At 41.3% G+C, this 22,494-nt stretch overlaps 1 protein-coding gene across 1 annotated transcript; it reads right to left on the bottom strand.

Moving 5' to 3' along the window:
* Positions 1-556: 556 nt before the first annotated feature.
* On the bottom strand, positions 557-13,384 carry INHBA (inhibin subunit beta A; the record flags this gene model as incomplete). The annotated part of the gene is given in 3 exon segments (XM_082337993.1): positions 557-1,443; positions 12,593-13,060; positions 13,063-13,384. Coding segments are annotated over 3 exon segments (1,677 nt in total).
* Positions 13,385-22,494: the final 9,110 nt, after the last annotated feature.

Genomic DNA, 22,494 nt, shown 5'->3' with positions numbered 1-22,494 from the left:
TATGTATATAAATACATAGCCATATATATATACACACAAACACTACACACCTACTCAGTTCCTCAGTAAATTTGGGGGGAAGTGCCAGTGAACGTAGTGTTCATACACATGGCTTTTCAAGGAATTTCAGTGACATTTTGGACTTAGTCCAAATTGCTGCAGGTTAGATGAGCTGCTACCACGGCTTGAACTGATGGGTAACTAAGGGAGGGAACATAACTCCCCTAGTAATAACTAATGTTTAATATACTATGTAATAAGATAAGGAGCATACTGAAAGGAAGGGGAAATCCCCAACCCATACCGCCATTCAGACGTATCTCATTCAAGCCCGGGTTCATGAAGCTTTCTTCCTTTTATATAGCTGAAGTCTTTTCTGATCATCCAGAAGTCTTTTTTTTTTTTTTTTTTTCTCTTTTCTCTCTCTCTTTTGTTTTTGCTTTTATTTCCGATGATTGTTTCATTCAAAAAAGGTTATACCATGTCCAGTCTTTCCTCTTCTTGGGCTTTTGATACATTTTCTTCTCAACGAGAAGGCTCTTGCGCACACATGCATCTATGAACAGCCACACTCCTCCACAATCATATTCTGTATGTCTTTCTTAATGATGTTCTGGCCATCGTCGTAGTAGAGCATGGACATGGGCCGCAGCTTAGTGGGCACACAACATGACTTGAGGTTGGCAAAGGGGCTGTGGCCCCGCATGCGGTAATGGTTGATGACAGTGGAGTGGAAAGATAACGATGAACCAGATGTGCCTGCTATATGGCTGGGGCACTCTCCTTCGCAGTAGTTGGCGTGATAACCTGTAGGTGCAATGATCCAGTCACTCCATCCTATGTCCTTGAAGCTGACAAAGAACTGCTTCTTGCAGCAGATGTTGACTTTGCCATCGCACTCCAAGCCTCGTCTCCGCCGCCTGTGCTGGCGGTCCTCTGAGTGCCGGGCAAGCATCATCAGGAAGGGCCGATGTGATTGCTCCTTCTCCTCTTCTCCTGTAAATTCTCCACCTTCCTTTTCTTTTCCTTCCCCATCATCTTCCTTTTTCTTCTTCTTGCCCAGTAGCACCAGGCTGGCTCCAGTATCTTGGCACAGGTCACAGGCAATCCGCACATCCAAAGAGCTCTTGCCTTGGTCCAGAAGTCTCTGGACGCTGCTGGAGACAGGAAAGATGTGCCAAGTGCTCTTACGGGTGTCCACTGCCTTTTCCGAAATCAAAGTCTCACTCCTTTCACCTTTCAGCCCCCCGTCCTCCATATCTTCTGCTCCTTCAGAGTTGCCTTTTGGCTGCCGCTGCTGTTGAAACAGGCGGATGGTGACTTTTGTCCTGCTCCGGTTGGCCTTGGAGACCTTCAGGAAGAGCCACACTTCAGCACGTTCCACCACCGATAGTTCACTGCCTTCCTTGGAAATCTCAAAGTGCAACATTTTCTTGGCTGTGCCTGATTTGGTAAATGGAAATAGACAGGAAGAACTTGTTAGTATGTCTGCTTGCATTCTGTTAAAGAGAATTCTGTTACTGTTGCCAGAGGCATGAAGTTCCCTAGGTTTCTTACTTGGCTCTTTAGATTTTTATGATTCTTCTGTTCTGACCTTCCTTCACCTCATCCCCTCCTCAGTTTATCTTTTGTGAAAATTCTCTCCTTAAACAAGTATTTCTTTGCCTGTTGTTTTCCAGTATCATATTTTAACCAAAGCATTTTGTTACAGTAATGATACAGTCATTTATGTAAAGCATCTCATGGCAGATAAGCATCAGTAGCTGCTAAGAGTTCATTTACCTAAGCTGTCTTTGTGATCACTGTTAGCTGAAAGGCAAAAACGCTTTTGTGACGACAGTCCATGACTGTATGTACCATACGCATACGAATCTGCGCCTAATAGCTAAAGTTAGAGAGTGAGTTCCAACCCTGCCAACTCTTTGGCAATACTTTGGAAATCATGTGGGAACAAGGTCTGCCCTTTCTCCCTCCGTAAAATGCCATTCTTCATATGCATCTTAAAATGAGTTGTAAATGTCAATTTTTTCAAAAACAAAGAAATACTAAAATATGAGCCCCAGCTTTGAGAGGTTTGCAGAGTTATATTGTAAAGAATTGCAGAATTGCAGCAGGCAGACTCTTCATCCTGTGAGGTGTTAGCTGTAGATCCTGTTCTTAATTTAACACACTGTACTCGCTGTGATTATAGTAATGGTGAATACACTGAGAAATGAGCTAAAGAACTGTATAATTATGGGGATGGTTCTCTGGCATAATTGTATCAACTTGCTGAGATGTCATGATGATGATTATGATGGTGAGGGGGTGTTTCTCTGATACAGAGCTCATATCCCTGGCAGCAGTTGGAATGAATAATGAGGGCTGTTTAATGATTTGATCACTAGAGCATGAAAAAGTTGAGAGAGAATGAATTAGCTGAAGGGTGGTGGTGGTATTATTTTTTTAAGAGAGGTACTGTTCTATTTTCTTGACAAAAGAAAAAGCCATCTTTTGTTCTTTCTCAGCATGGAGGCCACGATGGACTGGGCTGACAGATTTGAAATGCACAGATATGTGACCTTAGTGAGACAGAAACAGTATTCATAATTATCAATGTCATTGATGTTATTCTTGAGCTACCCATGGTCGTTGACCTGGTTCTCTGTGCATTGGTTCTGTTTGTCAGGGAACCAGAACTTTGCACCCTAAAAAGGGCAAGTGGTGATCAAAACTGAAGTGGCTGGATGCATACAGGAAAAATTGCTCTCACGGCAGCAAGGCTCTCCTCCCCACTTCCCATTGCCACTGAACTCCGCCAGTATGGGCTCACGGACCATCTCCCTGCTCCCCCATTCTCAGGTGAGACAGAAGTGGGGCAAAATCACAAGAAACATCGTATCCCGTACTCACTTGCAAATTCAAGAGTTCCTGCGTTGTAAAGTCTGTAGGCAGGCTGTGCTGCCCTTTGAGCTACCTGTTGCTTTCCTTCTCTGCGAAGTCCTGGCACTGACGCATTCAGCTTTCCCTGGTGGCATTCCCAGGTCAAACAGACAGACGTTTCTGAATTACAGTGGCCAAAGGGCACAGCATTTTGTTTTTGTTTTCTCTCTAAGTGAGAATGTGAAATTGTAGACTTTAACTGTCACTGAGATAGGGAAACACATGGTTTGTGTTAACTGCTTCTCACAGACTTTGCTGATGCCAGTCTCCAGAGTGAGTTACATTAATTTCTCAGGGAGCTACATGAACCAGTGGGACTGTGCCTTAGAAAAGGAATTGGCTTATGGAAAAGACAGAGCAAGCTGACCAGTACTGTGAGGCATGGTGGAGTTACTGTTTTTCTATTATTTTTTAGAATCATAGAATGGTTTGGGTTGGAAGGGACCTTAAAGATCATCTAGTTCCAACCCCCTTGCCATGGGCAGAGACACCTTCCACTAGACCAGGCTGCTCAAATAAATTGCTTTTTAAATAAGATTTATTCAATAATGACTGAAAGTTCATTAGTCGGCTCTTACCAGCTAACACTATTTTTTTCCATTCTGGAAATGAAACTATGGCAAAGCTGCCAGCTGTGTTCGAGCAGAGGGCAGTTGATAGGCATGAATCTCACTCCTGCCCAGGTTTCAGAGCATGAGGAGATGTGCAATGACATTCCTCTAGTCCAAAGCAAGTCTGGTCCAAGAGGCTGGTCGCCTTGTACGTAGGGATGTTATAAAGAGTGTTCTCTATGAGAATGGATACTTCTAAGGCCTGTGAGGACCATCCATCCAGCCTGTGGCTTCATTCCTCCCTGACTCTCTGTTCTAAAGCAAGCTTCTAACTTTAGCTTATCCCTTTCCTTGGCACAGTCCTGATAAACCCTTTCTGAGAGGGAGCTGGGCTACAGGGGAACCTGAAGGCAGGTGACCTGCCAGGAGTGGGTTGCCGCCTCCAAGACTCTTCATCCAACCCCTTCTGCTTGCTGTCGCTACCCGAGGAAACCTTGGGGGGAAAAAAGATGGTTTAGACCAAGCTGCAGAAATTGTTCTGGCACCAGCAGCCTCTTCCCAGCTGCTCTCTTTCCCCAGAGCTCACAGACCGGTGTGGGGAATAGGCATATATTGCTGGGAAGAGCAAAACTTATTCTATGTTCCTGAGGTACCAAGCTGTGCACAGACAGCAGTTCTGGTGCTAGGAGCAATGCTGTGCCTGAGCAGATCAGCTGTGCTGGACATGAACAGGGAAAAGTGGCCCAGTCATGTGCTCTGGAGAAAGCAGTGCGCGGTGGGGTGTGCAGACCTGGCTCAACAGGGGAAGAAGCTGTGTGGCCCATCTGATCAGAAAAGCCAGAGAGCCCTGGGTTACAGAATAACCTCATGCTGTTAAGTGCTAATGCATGATATTTCACATTTTGTTATTTCCGTGCTAGTGGGAGTTGAAAATAGTTAGGAAGTGACATATCTCTGACAGTAAATATTCATATTACCTTATGCACTGGCCAGAAGTGTAGCAATGCAACCACTCTTTTTGACAGATACTACATGAAAGAAACAGGGCCTCAAGAACTCTCTTAGTTAGTTTTTCATATGTTCCTGTCTGTGTGAAAGTTGAATTGTTCCTCATTACTAAAAATATTAGAATAGTACGGTGAAAGTACCCAAGTACTTGCTTTCTTTTCACTTGAGGAAAGTGAGCTTGAGCAAGGTAGCATAAGACATGTCCTTATACAGGGATAACAGCCTCCCTGTACGTCGTTAGCTACAATAACAGCCTCTCTGGATGTGGTTAGCTACGTTTTCACACACGAATGGTCGATTCAGATTCTAAAGAAAAAAGATGCAGGAGGTTTATATGAGCCTAATATTTCTGGACGAAACAAAATCCTGAGTCCTCAAACCTGCATAGCTAATAAAAGGTTTTATAGAAATTAAAAAAAACCTTTCCCTTTCACAGATCTCTTTAGAAGGAGACTGGGAATGGTGCAAAGTTGGGGATAAAATGCATGCTTTCACATTAGGAAAAAACGAAGCTTTTCTGAATTCTCTCCACATTCACAACTAGTTTGTTACGACCACACAGCACAAATGGTATGAATCCTGCAGTCTTTACGAGGTCACTATGCTCAGACAAGCTCATTTTGAAATCAGAGTTTGGCCTGTGCTAAAACTGAATCGAGATCTCTGGATCTGGCTTATTATGATTACACATTCACTTTATAACAGGATCTTTATTTCCAAAAGGTTCAGTGCTACAATAAAATAAATTCTGAGACAAAAAAATCACTGTATTTCATTTTCTCCAAATATTGCTTAGGGATTTAGCAGTCTTTCCTTTTTGGTCTGAGTTAATGACCAGGTTCAAAGCTTTGGAAATATATACTGTTCATCTAACTGAAAGCAAAAAGGAGACCTTCCTGAAAGTTGGGGATGGTATCACTTTCATAATTACACTTTGTTTATCCTCTTGTGCTGCCTTTTCATCTGCCACAGCTGATTTGCAAGGGTCTTTTTCCATTTCTAATCATCCTGCTCCTCCTGCCTGACTCCTGTGGAAAGACCCACAGCCCAACAGTGGTAATGCCTTCATCACTTCCATGCTCATATAAACGGCGATGTCAACAGCCTGGATTGTTATCATAGCAGAAAGCAGCTGAAAAAGGAGACGAGGGATTACTTTGGGCCCCCTTTGATTGCTTTTCCTCATCTCCCCTTCCCAAAGCCTTGGAGAGGCCACCTCTCTGCTTTACTGCCGAGCATGGTCCAGTCCAGGAAGAGGGCTGTGACGCCGAGGGAGCAGTCTAGCAGCGCGAGTGACACTGGCAAATGCTGTGAGAAATGGTTAAAAATACAAGCCCTAAGAAGTAGTGCATATATGGTAAAAGGTTTAATGGAAGGAGTTACTGAATGGAAAGAAAGTGTAGCATCAGTATACGTAGCATGAGAGTTTGCTCCTATCTGTTTTTCTCTTCAGCGGTGCTCGCACACCTTTTTAGGAGAGAAACCTGAACGTGCCAGCAGCGGGGTGCCTGCGCAGGTACCCTCCTCTCCACCTCTGGAAGGGCTGTTCAGGGCTCACGCGTGGGACTCTGTGCCCGGTACCTGCTCCCAAGCGGCACTTGGTGACGGGCAGAGTGCAGGGAGAGCGTGGAGGGATCGGCAGAGCCCTTGCGGGCCCAGGTGTGGGGGGACTGGCGAGGGCAGCCCTGCGTGGGGCAGCTCCTGCTGGGCTCACAGCAGCAGCCTGCGGCTCCAGCGTGCTCTTCCTCTGAGGCTAAGGATCCTTCCTTCAGTATCGCTGGCTTTAACTATGTGGTCAACGCTCATTTATTTGCAATTTGCAGCGGGATTCAAGATCGAGCCCTGTTAGTTCAAGCTATATGCATGTACTAGGTAGTGTCTAAGCTATAAATTAAGAGATCTTTTTTTGCGTACAATGCTAAGATACTTAAAATTACTTTTTTTTTTTTTTAAACCATATGTTGTTAAATGATTAAGGCTGTTTTTTTCGTAATGGAAATGATTATCCTTTCTGACATTATAATGTGACTTACTCTTAATTTCTCTTAATACACAGTATTTAAATTTTCCTTTGAAAAATGCTCAGTGTCTAAGAAGGTGCTGTTACTTTAAATTTCCATGCTTCACCGCTGCTTAATTTTGAACCGTTTTTACGTTATACTGTAAGTGAACTGTTTTTCCATACAAAGCAAGCTTTTTTTTCCTTTTTTAGTTGCTAACTTTACTACTGCCTATGTTTAGATTTGGGGGAATTTGTACTGCGTGCCAATCTGTAATTACATTCAAAAGCATCCTTCTCTTTACTTCTCATTTCCGTTCCCCAGGAGACAGAAAAAAATAGGTTACTAGAAAGGTTCTTCTAAAGAGAGTGAAGAGAAGAGCATGGTTATTGAGAGATAATTGCTCAAAATGTTTACTAATGAGTGACCACTAGAGTTAGATGAATTGTTCACAGCGTAGAATTTATTCAGTGAATTTAGCACTGTTATCGTCTGGCAATTATCCCCTAGGCAGACTGATTATTACAAGTGTGTTATTACCGCGATTAGACAGTGGCCGTTTCTGTGAATGCATTTCAGCCTATGGATCACTGGCAAACGATTTATTCTAACTGTTCATCGCCCCTCGTATGTGACTGGTCGTCCAGGTTGCGTACTTTCGTTCCTGCTCCCTGACTGCCTGACTGTTGCCCCTTACAAAGGGAGGAGCAATTATGACACAAGTAACAAACACCTTATCTTTATGTTCACGTACCCTTTGCTGCCAGCAAAAGGAGATTTTTGTTGTAAGGAAAAATAAACCAAAAAAGAAAACCAGGAAAAAGAACTATTCCCCAAGCATTCATGGGGGAAAAAGCAGCAGCAACCTTATTTAAATACCTTTTCTTGAAAAGTTAACCCAAAGGGGCATTGACAAGGTCATTCAGAATGTGAAATAATTCAGTTCTGGTGAACCTTGACTCTCCTCTGCTGTTTTGTCAGGAGGGAAGCACTTTACATCCACAGCCTAGAGTTCTTTCCAAACTGAAAGCCCTTCCCCCACATGGCTTTAAATATTTAGAAACAAAAAAGGTGTTTGTTTGGTTGAAGTTTTTTGTTACTTGATTTTTGCGTTTACGTCTAAAATAGCTTAAGCAAAGTTTAGGGTTGCTTGCACCAATAACATATTTCAAAGTAAAAACAAGACCAAGTCTTTGTCTTTCATAAAAGAGAGAGTATTTTTTCTTGTAATTGTAATACTCATAATAATTTGTTGTAAGTTCTAAAATTAAGTGGCTCAGAAGCTGCCAGTCTGTTTTCATTGAAATATTTAATTTCTATGCACTAAGGCCGAAATCCGAAGCCCACTGAAATGAACAGCAAAACTTCCAATTACTTTCAGTAGACTAAGCTTCAATCCTAAATCAATCTTGCAAAGCTCTGTAGCATTAAATGAGATTGCCTTTTCATACCTATATAGACATATCTAGATATAAGAACTCCTCAGCATGAATCATTTACACATATGCGGTGTAGATACATCCTGCACACAGGAGAGCACGTGAATGCACATACTTACCTGTAAGAACCTGTTCCTATTACAATGATGGAGGTACAGCTACATGGGTATGTAAGCATGTCTGCCTTGGCATACCCGTACATATAAGCATACGTGTGCTTATACACACATACAGGCAAATGCATATTCTGATATTCCCAACTGCATTTGCATACAAAGCTGTATGCATGACTACACACAGAGATGGACACATACAGTACTTTCTCTCCATCTCTCAGGTATCTTTTCCTAAACTGGTTCCCACCTTCTCAGATTCGTCTGTGCTTTCTCAGGTTGTTCTCAAACCAACCAACCTCCCTGAATTCTCACATTTTGTTACAATGAAACAGATTAATACAGAATGGCTTTCTTCTTCTGGAAGTAACTTGCTTTCATTTGCTAAGCTTGAAATCTTTGATATAGTATGCCAAAGCAAAAAAAAAAAAAAAAAAAAAAGAGGGGAAATAGACTTGTTTTCTAAAAGCCAAGGAGACTGCATTAAAAAAAGATGTGAGAAAAATCAGCTCAGATGATGATTCACGGTCACATTTCTCAGTATCTTATAAAAAATAATAATGATAATTTCTGATCTCTCTAGATTTCCAGAATTTCTAGAATCCATCAGTTTATCTTTTTCCCCTCTGCCTATTTCCTGCATTATTTTACTTACAGTCTTCCACTCCAGTGAATGTCTGCTTTTTAAATAAACTAGAAGAAAGAAACAAGAGCTCCACTCAGAGAAGCTACAGATAAGTATAAAGATCTCCGGGATTCAGGATCCAATTAGGTAAAATAGGAGCTTGCAGGAAGGTTGCCTTGCGTGGAGCAAAAAGCCTTTGGAGTGTGCCCTCTCGTGGCCATTCTTTATTCAGCACGGATATCTGTACCATTAAATACATTTGCTTTCAAAAGAAAATTGATGAAATGATTTAAAGAGGGATAAGTGACCCATCCTTTTTTTCCTCCTGAACTGCCAGCCTGGATGTTTAGGAGTAGGTATCTTCCTAGGAAAAGGCGTGAGTGTGTACACACATGTATCTGCACATGAAAGTAGGCATCATATGATCAAGTCAGTTCACCTTGAATTCAGTATGAAGTAACACAAAAAGGTAGAAGTGGTCGAAATAGCTGTCAGACTTCTCATTTTTTTCCTGACAGTTCTCCTAATGATAAGCCTTTGGATTTCAGGATTTCCATCCAGTAATTCCTATCACCTTTTCGGGGGCTGATGTTAGCAACCCATTTCATTGTTAGTTTAGTTGCCAGGATCAAATTCACTTGGCAAAATCCCAAGTCTGCCTAATAAGCTATCTACTTAAAATAATGAAAGAGTTAGTGGCCAACCATATTTTATGAGCATTGGGTATCTCAGTTATAGAACCTGTTGGATTTGCTTGTCACAAAATTATATGACCCCTCTCCTCAAAAGACTATTTTTAAGACCTTGAAGTAACCCACAGAGCTCTGGCACAGCTACCCTTGTAGCAGAACTAATCGAGGTTAGTAATCTTAGTTTGATATGCAAGTAGAAAATCATTTTCGTGTTTTACTTGTAAGAGTGCCAAAGGACAGTAGGGTGCATTTGTAAACTTTTGCCCAATACTCGCGGTCATTAGTTTTGCAAAGATCTGCCTGGATTTGTTAGCTGTGAAAACTACCTGCCAACTATTTTGCTGATTTCCTGGACATAACTACACCTGTGCTTCAGACAAGTTCACTGCATTTAGTTTCGCCTCTAATTGTCTGAAGCCTGTGCTCGTTTGAATTTTGGTCTGTTTTAGAAAATAGCAGTCTCGAGCCAGAGTCACGTGCACAGGGCACTGTTTGTTCATTCACTCCATTTCATTGTATGTCTGAGGATACGGCTGATGAAAGATGGAAATGCTACTTTTTTATGAAGGCAAGTAGTAAATGTGGCTTCTGAAAGGCAGGGGGAATGGCTGGTTTATGTCAAGTCATACCCAAAGGAACAAAAAGCCTAAAGTCTTATTTCTCTTTCCATAGACCTTTATTTGATACAACGTGAGACGTTTCCATTCACTTTCATTGATTTCCTATTGCCCTCTTTCGAGACAGAGCAGGTTTCACATTAAAAGCAGGAGGAACATTAACCTGACTGTGAAAGGAACGTGTTTATTCTCCTGCTTGGTGTTTTAAACTTATCCGTACTCTTCCCAGTTCCCACAGAGTGAAAAGTGGGGACTGTCCATGTGGCTATGTTCTATTCCTGCCTTTTTAACTCATATTCCTATATGACGTGTCACTTGCCTTCTTTTTGCCTCACTTTCCTCGACAGGAATAATAATACTGCTTTAATATTTGACACACAATACTGCTGGTACGTGAGTAGAAGAGATCCCAGGTGGAGTTTACTGAAGTTGTTGCAGCATTGGCACCTGTAAAGTGTGTTAGATCCTCTGATGTTAGCAAGACACCAAATATGAATGGCTATAGCTGAAAAATACGTTTTAGCAGTCTGAAGTTACTCCACAGAGTGGAGTTGTCATTTCCATTATAAGCCCAAGCCCTGGAGCTCAGTTTCTAGGTTGCTAATTGCTCCTCCCTCCTCCCAAATCAAAGCCTAGCAGGTATGGGAGAAAGGGCCGGAGCAGCCCTGCTGCCTTGGCTTCCAGGATGGGCTTAGCATGACGGTGGCGAACAGCAGCAGGGAAGAAAAGGCACGGGAACACAGCGGATGCCCCCGTCCTTCAGCTGCGCAACTCCATAGCATAAGTCTTCTTAAATTAATTTGGCTAGCAGTGGCAGGACAATGCTATGTAAATCAAACGAAGTGACGTGTTAGTGTTGGGTAGTTTGTGGCGGGGGGGATCGGTGGCTGGACTATTGGCCAGCGTGTGGGCAATGGCATGATTTTCGCTGCTCACGTGACCCCGAGAGCCAATGGCTTCAGGAGCCGCCGTTGGAGGGTGTCGTACTGAGTAGGCATATATCAAATTCCAAATTCCTTTGTGTCAGAGCTCAGGAGAGACAATAATGTGTTTACAAATGATTGGGACTCGCACAGTGAAGAGAAACCACTGCTCATGCCATATGTGTTTCACTGTGCTCAGAGCAAGCTGCTGAAAACCAGGTGGGGAATCCGACTCATAGATAGCTTAGAGATTTCCTTGCTTTTAAAAACTCATTTCTAAACTAACGTTGAGCTGCCCCTGCTTCTAATGACCACTGGCATTGACACCTTCTGCCTGCTTTCTGAAGTGGAGGGGATGGAAAAACCGAAAAGCCTGAGCTTTCGTACTGAAAGAACTGATAATGTGTATATTGACAAGGACTCCAAAGGCAGGCACTCCTTGTACAGTTGGAAATCGGACAGCCAGCAGGAATGTCTGCTCTTAAAAGCATGCACACTTCTTGTGCATGGCTTCCCTGCAAACAGAACATCTGAGTCAACAGGTTTTCAGGACTGGAAACTTTGAGTGTTGTCTTAATTGTTTATACTGCTGCAGCAAACTTTTAAACAAAAATGCTTGGAGTTCCTTTGCATACTTTGCCTACCATATGCTGTACCAAACAAAACAATGACATTCTTTTAAAACCGTCTTGGCAACAGGAAAAATGCTTGGGCTAGACAGCATCATAAAAAGTTGCTGTTAGTTAGATGATAGAGTTATTGCAAGATACGGCTATTGATGCATGTATAAACATACTCACATATACTAACAGATAAATGTGCACATACATATACATTGAATTAAAACGGGTTCTGGTCCTATTCATGTAGGAACAAGACAGTAAAGTACAACTTTAGAGCTGTTTCCTATAGGCAGTTGACGTGAGTCTTAAGCCATTACTTAGTAAATACCTATATTCTGAGCTCTTGCTGTATAAGAGTTTGGGAAAACGGAACTGTGAAAGAGTTCAAAATACACCCTACCAAGGTTGCATTTTTTTGGCAGGAGCGTTTTAGGAACAGAATCTTTTTTTCCAGTATGCAGAAGTCTGCATTACAAATTGGATCAGCTACAGCAACTTGTCCGGTTCTATTGAAGTCATCTGACAGTCCCTGCAACACTTTATTGCCGAAGATGTGTTAAATAAAAAACCAAAAAAAAAAACCCAACCCAAAATAGCCCTCTCTCTTCTAAAAATTAAAGCTGCTTCATCTGATTTTATAACTTCCACTATAATTTTTACATGAAAGGGTTGTTTCTCAAGTAGTTTGCAGCTCACTTTCTGGCTTGATAAACTCCCCAAAAGACTTCAGCCCTTTTTCTTTCACCATCAGCTCTGCAATACTTTACTGCAAGTACTCCGGCTTCACAGGCACAGTTTGGAGGACCCTGCTGCAGCCTGACTTTCTGCTCAAGATTGGTTAGAGAGCTTCCTCCCTGTGTGGCTGTCTGTGCCTAGCAAGTGTAATCTGTAGCCAAGACTAAGTCAGAAAAATCAAATTCCTTCAGAGTCCCGTCCCCCCCATCCTATTCCTCCTTCTCCCTTCCCCCAAGTCTCATCCTACAACCTTGCAGAAAACATTATTGCTGAGCAGAAGGAAAGAAGTTAATTGCAGTTCTGGCACAAAGGATATTTTACAGTTTTGTTTTTCAAGCACTCACCTGATTCCGCAAAAGTGATGATTTCTGAGGTTTGCTCCACAACTTCATTCATTTCGGCTCTTCTTCCAACATCATCCTCTATTTCCACATAACCATCCTCTCCCACCTTTCCCACATGGAGTTTTTTGATGGCATTTAAAAGTGCTGCCTTGGGCACCGGCTGGGTGATATTAGGTCTGTCCCTCAAGTGCAACATGTTCAGTATGTGCTTCTTTACTGCTTCCACCATCTCAGGCTGTGAGCTGGGCACATCCTTTGAGAGCGTGGCGAGGGCACATGATGGGCAGTCAGTGACTGAACTGTGCCCCTCGGATCCTGGGGTTGGGGAACTCCTCACTATAATCCAGCAAAGCACCAACAAAAATCCTCTCTTCCAAAGCAAAGGCATCCTGGCAGCAAAAGTTGTTGTGATTCCCTTTTTAAAAGGCCCTGCTTTTCCTCCCCCTTCACGCACAGTTTTTTTGGGGCTGGTTTGTTTTGTTTGTTTGTTTGTTTGTTTTTCCTTCTCTTCAGCAAATTCTCTGGAACAAGAACCAAAAGTTTTCTGTGAAGTTTTGTTTGCAGGTTCCCTCTCTGAATGCAATAAGTGCTGTAGATGTTTGTGGCTGTCAGGGAGAAGAGTTCTGACTCTGTCTCAGAGTAGGAGAGAGACACGGAGAGAGGGGGAGAGAGAGAGAGGACGGATTGGCCTAAAGTGAGTGAGTGAATGAGAGAGGGAGGGAGTTTTGTCTGTGAGTAAAGGCTATGATTAGGAAGGGGGAGGAACAGGCAGGCTGGCTTCCTTATGCTCATTGCTCCCCTAACACACACCTCTCTTCAAATATCACTACTCGTGGTTTCTGCCCTCCCCCCTTTCTAAAATCTCTCTTCATTCCTGTCAATTTACTCTTTTTTTCTTTTTTTTTTTCTCTCCGTTTGACCCTCCTGGCTACCCCCTGGCTGTCATTTCCCCCCCTCCTTTTTTTTTTCCCCCCTTTCTTTCTTTTTTTTTGTTTTGTTTGTTTTATTCCTTCAACAGTATCACTGGCTTAACTAAACAGAGGAAACATGAATGAATGAAAAGGGTGAAACCTTTTATTAACAAGCACCTTGCTCTTGGTCCTGCCTGGTATTGTTACGGATAGCAGGAGATGTTAAATAGCTTGTGAATGCGGTGGGGATGAGGGCAGGGGCTCCGAATATTTTGGGCAGAACATTATTCTGCCTTGAGCAGAAGAGAAACGATCTTGTCTGCTCACTTCTAAATGCTGGGGGTTATCAACACTGGCAAGAGATCTGACGGGAGCAGAATAACACTGTTGTTTGGAGGGCTATATAATACATGATACACTCTCCAGCTGCAATACGCGGTCAGGCACTGAAAGCCTGAGCAGGAGTTGGTACAGCACATATCTGTGACATGCTAAGGTAGTGCCCTCACACCAGAAATATCCCTGCTTCTATGCTAGTCTGTGCCTAGAAGTTCTTGGGCAGATATATTTAGGTTTGGGGTCAATCAAGTAATGTCTGAAAAATGCTTTGAAGGTGAAAAGTGTTACATGTCATCTGGCCAAATCATACTCGCTCCTGACTCAGGCAAATCCCTCATCGATGCCAATAATAATTCTGTCTGAGTGAAGGCTGAGTAAGATCTTCTACATTTGGCCCATTGTTACTAGAAGGCACTTTTTGTTTCATTCATTTAAACCACACAGAGCAATCATAATGTTAGTATAAGACATTGGGAATGAAAAGCAATCTAAAACGCTGCTAGGAGCCGGAGTTTCGACCAGTGTTGGTAGACCCTTGCCAGTTTATGCCCATAAGGGTTTTGCTCTGCAGTGGAAAGGCATTCCCTGTGCCACTGCCATGGCTTCATATTGCCTTTATATTCTGTAGCCTCTCCATTCTATGCCTTACCTAGCAAGGGTGAAGTTAGCAAACTGCCTCACATTTGAACTTGGTAATGGAAAATGAGAAAACTACAGCTGATAGACTCTAACTTTTGAGGTTCTTCCCCTCCAGACTTTAACTTGTACAGATTTTCTTAGAATAGCTTCTGCTTTTTCAGTGTTTACCCTCTTTCTTTTCCTTCTTTTCTTTTTCTCTCTCACACATCTCTCTCTTCTCAGGTGTGCTTACCTCCTACCCAGCAAATATTCCACTTTCGCTATATTACCGTCAACCATTGTATTTTAGTGGAAAGGAGTAATTTATAAATATAAGCATTGTAAGGTCTCTAATTTCCATGAGATGACTACAGGCACATGGGCTGAGAGACAGGCAAGGAATTATAGTTACAGTAAATGAAACATACAGAAGTAATTGAACAATCAACCAAAGTTTTACAAATGTTATATATTGCAAGTCCTTTTCAATTAAGCTCTTTTATAAGTCTTTCACTGTTATAAGGCATCCACAGTACACCCTCATCTGTGTTTTACTGACCTCAGTTGCTATACTGTTATATACTGTTACACTTACGGGTCTGTCAGCATTATAAACCCTGCAGCCATTCTTATAAACACATCTTTGTAACACAAACCTCGCTATAATACATCTAAATTTCTTGGATCTTGTGAACAGCCCAAAGTCTGTTGTAATTATACGAAGTCTGAAAGTCAGCTTGAAATAGAACTAAAAGTTTAATTGGACGAAAAAATAATTTCAGATGAAAATATGCATTCATGATTAGATGTACTAACAGATGACATAATTAAAGGGGCTATTTATAGTTCTAATATAGCACCTATCCCAACAGCGTCTGATGAAAAGTAAGGGATAGGCATAAATCAATATAAAATCCAGATAAGTATATTTGGGTTCTTGCTGTGGGGTATACGTTGCTTGCCATATATAACAGGTACACTTATCACAGACAATCTCTATTACATATAGGTATAGCATATTTTACTTGCATGCCATGATGATGACAGATTTAACATTAAAGCATAACTTTCTAAAAAACACCGTTTTCTAAAAGCGAGTCTGCTGATACCGCTGATACATAGTTCATTTGTACTTACATACATATCTATATGTACAAAAATACATAGCGTTTGAATAAATATAGAAATGGTGGTTCAGACTCTCTCTATAAAATTACCTGAGCTGCAAAGCTCTGTATATGCATTCATTCAGTATAGCCCTAACAGTATGCAACAGCATGCACAGGAATTAAAAGTTTCAGTTTTAAAAGAAAAAAGCTGATTTAAAGTTTTACCTCTCTAGTCCTGACTCTCAGAAGGAGACTGCTGTATTGTGCATTAAGAACTGCTGAAGTTCCTCTTTGTGGTATTTATAATGCGAAGCTTTATACTGTACTTCTCATGTGTACACTCACATATAATGTCTGTCAAAAGTAAGTGGGCCGGATCACTGTGCTGGATTGGTTAATCCTGTTACATCAGCAATTGACTGTTTTTCCTGTATGAGACATAGTTCTGGTAATTATCTAATGGAAACTCCTAATTGTCTAGCATGACAAAATATCGTGGATTCAACTTGTAGTGGTGATCTCTGTATCCATTTAAAGAATAGAACTTAAAATCAGACTGAAAGCAAACATTATGAGTCAGGAAGACACACTCCAACTTGTTCTATTGCATAGCTAGATATAGATATTATTAGATGTAGATATCACTGATTTAGTTCAAATACAGTATTTGCCAGATACTTAATTACTAGTTTGCAAATTGTTTTCTTCTTCTTTCATACTTAAGGATATACCAGATAATCTATTTGCAAATTTGGATTCTTTTCAAATTCAGGAAACTGCATTTGATTAAGAATCCTTTTGCTGTGGATGAATTTTTTTAATTCAATCGCTGTATAAATATGTCCTTCTGTTAACTTAAGGATCCCTTTAAAGCTCTTAAAAAATGAATCATATTGCTCTTGTCCAAGTCTCCCGGCTTCTTGACGTGCAGATTGCATCACACTATTAAAAAGTGTTTAGACATCTAAAAATAAGTTACAATGAATGACAGGTCACATTTTTTGCAAGGGTGATATTAAAACATGTGGAATAAAATAAAATGCAGTTTTCATTTCAGTTTACATTAGTGAAAATCAGAAATAACTGTATGCCAATTAGGCACTACAAAAGTAACATATATAAGGTCAAAAGTAAATCCAAAATCCATCTCCTTTCTTAAACACACATAATAGCTGGCTTTATGTGGTACCGTTTATGACAAATGGCATGATCATGCAGTCTTTACTCATTCAGAACACCCACTGATTACCAGAAAATCCCCATCCTTCAGATTTTTTTTTTTTGGCCTGAATCGTACTTATAATTGTATTTTTATGTCCTGTTGGTAATGTAAGTTTAATCTGTCTTAGAATATGGCTGATCTGGATCAGGGAAGAAAGATTTAAAATTTCCAACTTACAGTGATACCAGGGAGTCCTTATAGCAGCATTGATTCCAACTGGTGTGTGTGCTGTATTCACACAACAGCTTTGGTAGAATGAGCAAAAAATCAGGAGTTAATGGGAAACATATGACCAGATAGGTTGTTTTGTTTCCCAGGTTTAATATGCATATAATAAGTTTTCAGGCTGTAACATGCTGTGGATTGAAGCCTCTTGAAACAGGTTTCAGTAGCTTTCCTGCAATCTGACATTGGTGGTTCCAGTTGCTACAAAGAAGAGCTTCCCCCCCCCCCCCCCCTTTTTTTTTTTTCATTCGGGGACAGTAGCAGACATGCTTGAAGAAACAGATAATGAGCATGCGCATGCCTAGTTATTTGCAGGACCATATTTTTAACGGGGATCCTAAATCTGAGTTTTGGCAAAGGACTTTCCCAGCATGGAATTCTGTTTTTCTCAGGACCAGACTGAATTTGGTTTTAACTGGTACCCTAAAACTCTTTGAAATTAGTTACATACTGGTAGTGCAGTGACTGTTGTAATTTGGCAGCAGACATATGCTCAGCAAGAGATCTTGTACTGCATTGGTTTTACACAGAGTGGAAAAATTGCCCTGAAAGTAACGGAGTTCTCTTCTCCTTGGACTCAGAGGAGTGCGGTGCTCCATTTGCAGCAGCTGGCGTGACGGCTGCTGACCATCACACCCCTACTGATGCGGCACCCAGCCGGTCTGTAGCTTCTCCCGCAACGGCAGCGGGTCGAGGGATTCCCACCGCGAAAGTGTGTGGTCTGTGACAAACAGAGAGGGCTACCGAGTGAAGCACAGAAAACATGTATGTGATTTATAGTGCAGGATAACTTCTGAAAGGAGATTAGGAGAAGTGAAAAGCATTATTCATTTCAGAGCATGCTCCTTATTGCCTCGGGGAATTTGTGTATAGCTTTACCAAAGGCCTAATGAAAGCTTTACTCAGTGACTAATTTTTTTTCACACCTATTTCTCTTTTTATAAATATTTTTCTCCCCACCCCTCCACTTCTTTTCATTTTGTTGAACACAGCAACACCTGCTGGCAGTGGTCCGGGAGTACTGCTGGAAAGACCCACTGATCTAACTCTTCAGACCAGCTGCCATTAAGCACTGCCAAGCCATATTAATGAGCTGCCTCTATTTTTACCCCTTCCTGCCAGAAAGGGCAATTGCTCTTGGGAAAGACTGTAGCTGTTTTTTTTCTTTCTTTCTTTTTTTCTGGCAGCTTCAGAATCCAGATAATCATTGTTCATTTAGTGAAGTTGGGATTTCTAACTTTAATTCTGAGTCCGCTGATTGAGACCACGTAAAACATCGGAGTGATGCTGAGCCTGTCTTGCTGGCTCGCAGGCATATTTTAGTTCCCTGCTGGATCAGAAATAATTAAAGGAATGGGACTGAGAGAGAAAGGTTAGTATTCCAGCAACCTGTCTCCGTTTTTCCTAATTGTGGATTTTATCTTACAAACCATTAAAAAAAATGGCCCAATGCCACTTCATTATTCACCTAGTGGAGATTGTGTGATTTACTGGCTATTTTGGAATCCCAAATTGCACACAACAGTATTTGTGCGTCTCCATTCCTGCTTTGAAGAGCAGTCACTAGAAAACACATTGGCACAGATTTCCGTGCAAATCAGCTGGAATCTCACTCTGTTGTACTTTATTTTACTGTAATAGCAAGAAAAGATATGCCAGAAACTTATATTTAGAAGTGTTATGTTTCTACTTTTATGTAAGTGGACCAATTAAGGCCAGTCTTGCTGTTGCTGCTAACTCTAATGCTTATGTGCTGTTCAGAGGGGCCAGTGATTTCAATCGTAATTAGTGAGTTGGTCAAAAAATAAAGTTCATCTGAGTATAAGAACTCGGTCAAGAGGGTGGGGTAAAGAATAGCTTTCAAGTTCTCGCCTTTTTTCTTTTAATATTAATGGACGACACTTTTTGCAGGGGGGCAGGATAAGTATAAATGTTCTGTTTTAACAGAATCTTATATAAATTCAATCTGACTAACAGAAACAAGTATGCCAATTTTCTTTCTAAACTGTACCTATGTCTTCTGCCATGTCATTCACTAATCTTTTTTCTTGCCAACTTACAGAACAGTGAGCTGTTTCTGTAACAGGGGTATTTGTACGTCCATGTTATTTTAGCATATGTGTTGCCATTTTACAGTTAAAAATAAAACCCAGGAGATATGAATACATAAGCCAGGTGACACAGATGATGTTATTAGTGTGATGTGATATGACACAAATGTGTTCTATAATCAGAGCTTGTTCAAAACTTTGCATTTGGGGGAAAGCCTATTTACAAAGAGAATTTTCTTGAATTTATAGAGAGAATGAAGTTAAGTTATAACTGTAGAGGGTAGTCCAAAGAACTAAAGTTGTTCACACAGCTTGTTCATTTGACAGGCGATTTTTCAGTACATTACTGGAAAAGTTTGTTTGTTTTGTTTTGTTTTGTTTTTTTTTCTTGAGAAACAGCTCTGTATTGTGTAAAATGTCTTGAGTGATGCTGTCTTCAAAGGTATTTTCAGAGGTTATGATTAGAGTCACATCAGTGATTTAAACCACACAGGGAGGGAGCCCCAGATGACAGACCCTATTTGGTTCCAAGTAGGGTGAAAAATTTATGGTTAAAGTTAGAGCAGCATTTAACATTTATAGGTGAATTAAAGCTATTATTGAAAGGTAGATTCCACTAAATTAATTTGCATGCTGTTGAAAACCCCGACTGTTGTACAAAACATACATCAAAATCATTCCTTATGTAATTGTACTTCGATCAGTGGCGTTTCATCAAGGATACATTTGGGCCAGCTGCAAAATAATGGGGAATGGTTTTATTTCTCTGGCAAGCCTTGAATTCTCTGTTCTGTGTTCTTTTTACTACAGTTCGTCAAATCGCAACACACACAACGGTGTAAGTACAGACTCCTGTTACCTTTTAGCTTTTAGGGCCAATTCTCGATACCACTGAAGTTAGTGCTGACTTTGGGAGCAGAAGTCAGTTGAATCAAGCTTTGACTCTGAAGGTTTATATTAACCATTGGTGGATGGAAAGAGAAACAAGAAATCGAGTCTTAGATAAAAGCTGTTCAGATGATTATTCACTGATGTACTTCCCAAAGTAATATTGCCTGTGGATTTTAGAAAGACCTACAACTCTGTTTGCAAGAGGAGGGCTGGACCCTTAGTTAATGTAATCTGGGGTAGCTCTCCTGACTTCAGAGACTGGGCTACATCAGTAGAAGATCTGATCTAAAGTCTTTTTTTAATTTTTTTTTTATTTTTTTAGTTAACTTTTACATATTAATGTCTGGGTTTTGGCTTTTCCTTTTAAAAACAGATCCCAGCTTTTGTAAGAAAGGTCCAATTTCATCTTGTTTTAGCTCCCTTGATGACAGGGATACATTTTGCCTATTATGTTTTGATTACTTCTAAATCTGCTGACGTGTGGGAGGGAATTGAGTGAAGCTCGTAAGCTTGCCACTTTCGTTGAGCTGAACTCAACAAGAGGTTACGCTGGCAAATCTTCCAAGGTAGCCATCATGCACAGGCCATTGGGAAAAGCTGCAGTGTCACACATCGACAGACATTCCCTGTCTGTGAGAGTGGCCAGCAAAGAATTGGCATAAGTGAAATACTGAGGACAGCAACAAGTGGCTTAAAAAGGATATGTTGATCTTGTGCATCATTGCTGCTTTGTCCATTGTGAATCCCCCGTGGAGCAAATCACTGTGGAAAAGTAAATACATCCTGCAGTGAAAATGGTAAGGGGAAGCCTGACTGCTTACAACTGTTCACTGAGTAGAGTATTAGATGGGGACCCAGGAAATCTGGATTCTCTGGCTCTGCCCTTGACTGCTGGGTAAGAAGACAAGTACCTCATTTCCCCATCTGTAAAATGGAAAGAATCAAGATCTGTTCTGTGGGTCAGAAATGACAATCAAGTCCCTGCCATTGTTTGGTTTCTCATGACCCTTTGGGATCTGAATGAAAGAAGCCGTAGGGGGAGGCAGGGTGTGGGTGAGGATGCAGGCACCAGCTGAGCTTGTCTGACATCAAGTGGAGTGTTGGTGCTCCCCATGCATTCTGTCTTTCCTTGGTACCACCTTGGTACCACCTTGGCACTAGCTTTCCTTGCTGTCCTTCAGCGCTGCTTTCTGAAGCACCAGTGAGCTTCTAGGAGAGGCAGTTTCTAGCCCTGCCTCACACAGGAGGACCTGCTGGGGCTCTCTCGGGGTGAGCACGAACAAGTACCTGTGTCTTCACTGAAAATCTCAATCCAGCATTTTTGCCATTAACCACTCAATTCAGAAGCTCCTTGACTTGACATGGTGTCCAGCTAAAGCACATAATGTGCAGCAAGCAATGCCATGCTATATTCTTACTGCCAGCACTGGTTTTCATGTTGATTATTTAACATAATGTTTGGAATCATGTCCAATACAGACAGAGGTTACTTCTGAGGGATGGGTTGGGGTTCAGTGATTATTTTCAGGGAAACACAGGAAATTTCTGAGAGTGTTTCACATATGGGGAGGTGAGGAGAGTAAAATAAACAGTCATCATTTGTTGATGTAATGAAGCTGCCCCCTTCCCTACACACATACACACACGCACTGTTTTAACAAGCACTGGAGATGACCCTGAGTTTCCAGGTTCAAATGTAAATCTGCCTAGGTTTTGAGAATTTATCTCAGAATCTTCCTCAAATCTGGGGTTATAACACTTGAGATTTGACTTGGTAGCCCTGAGGTTAAACCTTTGGAATGGATCTGGGGTCCTCAAATCTGGGTTTAATTCACTAATCCACTTCCGTTAATTTTTCTCATGTGACTTCACATTTTATGGTTGAAATTTTATCCTTGTGCAGGTGGGAGGTGCAACATGTAGACGGTTAAATACCTCCTTGCCTGGTGTCTTTGCCTACAGACTACAATGTGCATGAACAATAAGGTTTAAGCCTGTTTATCTGTGAGCACAAAATTGTACCTGCCAAGCTCAGAGGTCTTGTAGAAGTGCTTTTAAAATGAGCTTTATAATGTCCTGTAACAGCTGGGGGAACAGAGGGTTGATAGGCAGCAGCGATGGCCAGTTGCCTAGAATATCAGTTCCTCTTCAATAACTTTTGTATGCCAACTATGAACTTATAAACAGTTATTTTCTTTATTCATTGTCTGCTTATTGGTGTCATGCCCTCGTGATGACTCCTGCTAAAAGGGGTGACATAAGGTAGCTCAGAATAAAGTTTTTGTGTGCAAACAGGGCTCATCTGTGTGTCCATGCACACATTTTTTAATTGCTCCTTTGAAGCTGCCCATTCAGGGACAGTAACCAAGCATCTAGGAAGTATAAAACCAACAAAGAAGTGTTCAGATATTTCTCATGAAGCAGATTGTTTTGGGGGGGTTAGTTCTGGTTCTCCCCCCCCCCCCCCCTTAAACTGAGTTTAGCTCCTGTGATCAGAGCCAAATTGACAGCTTTGAACAATAATGTAATCTGCTTG

This window comes from Platalea leucorodia, assembly GCF_965183815.1.
Source record: "Platalea leucorodia genome assembly, chromosome: 1".
Lineage (NCBI taxonomy): Eukaryota > Metazoa > Chordata > Aves > Pelecaniformes > Threskiornithidae > Platalea > Platalea leucorodia.
Note: the sequence above shows the minus strand (reverse complement) of the source record. Positions and strands in the feature narration are given on the sequence as shown.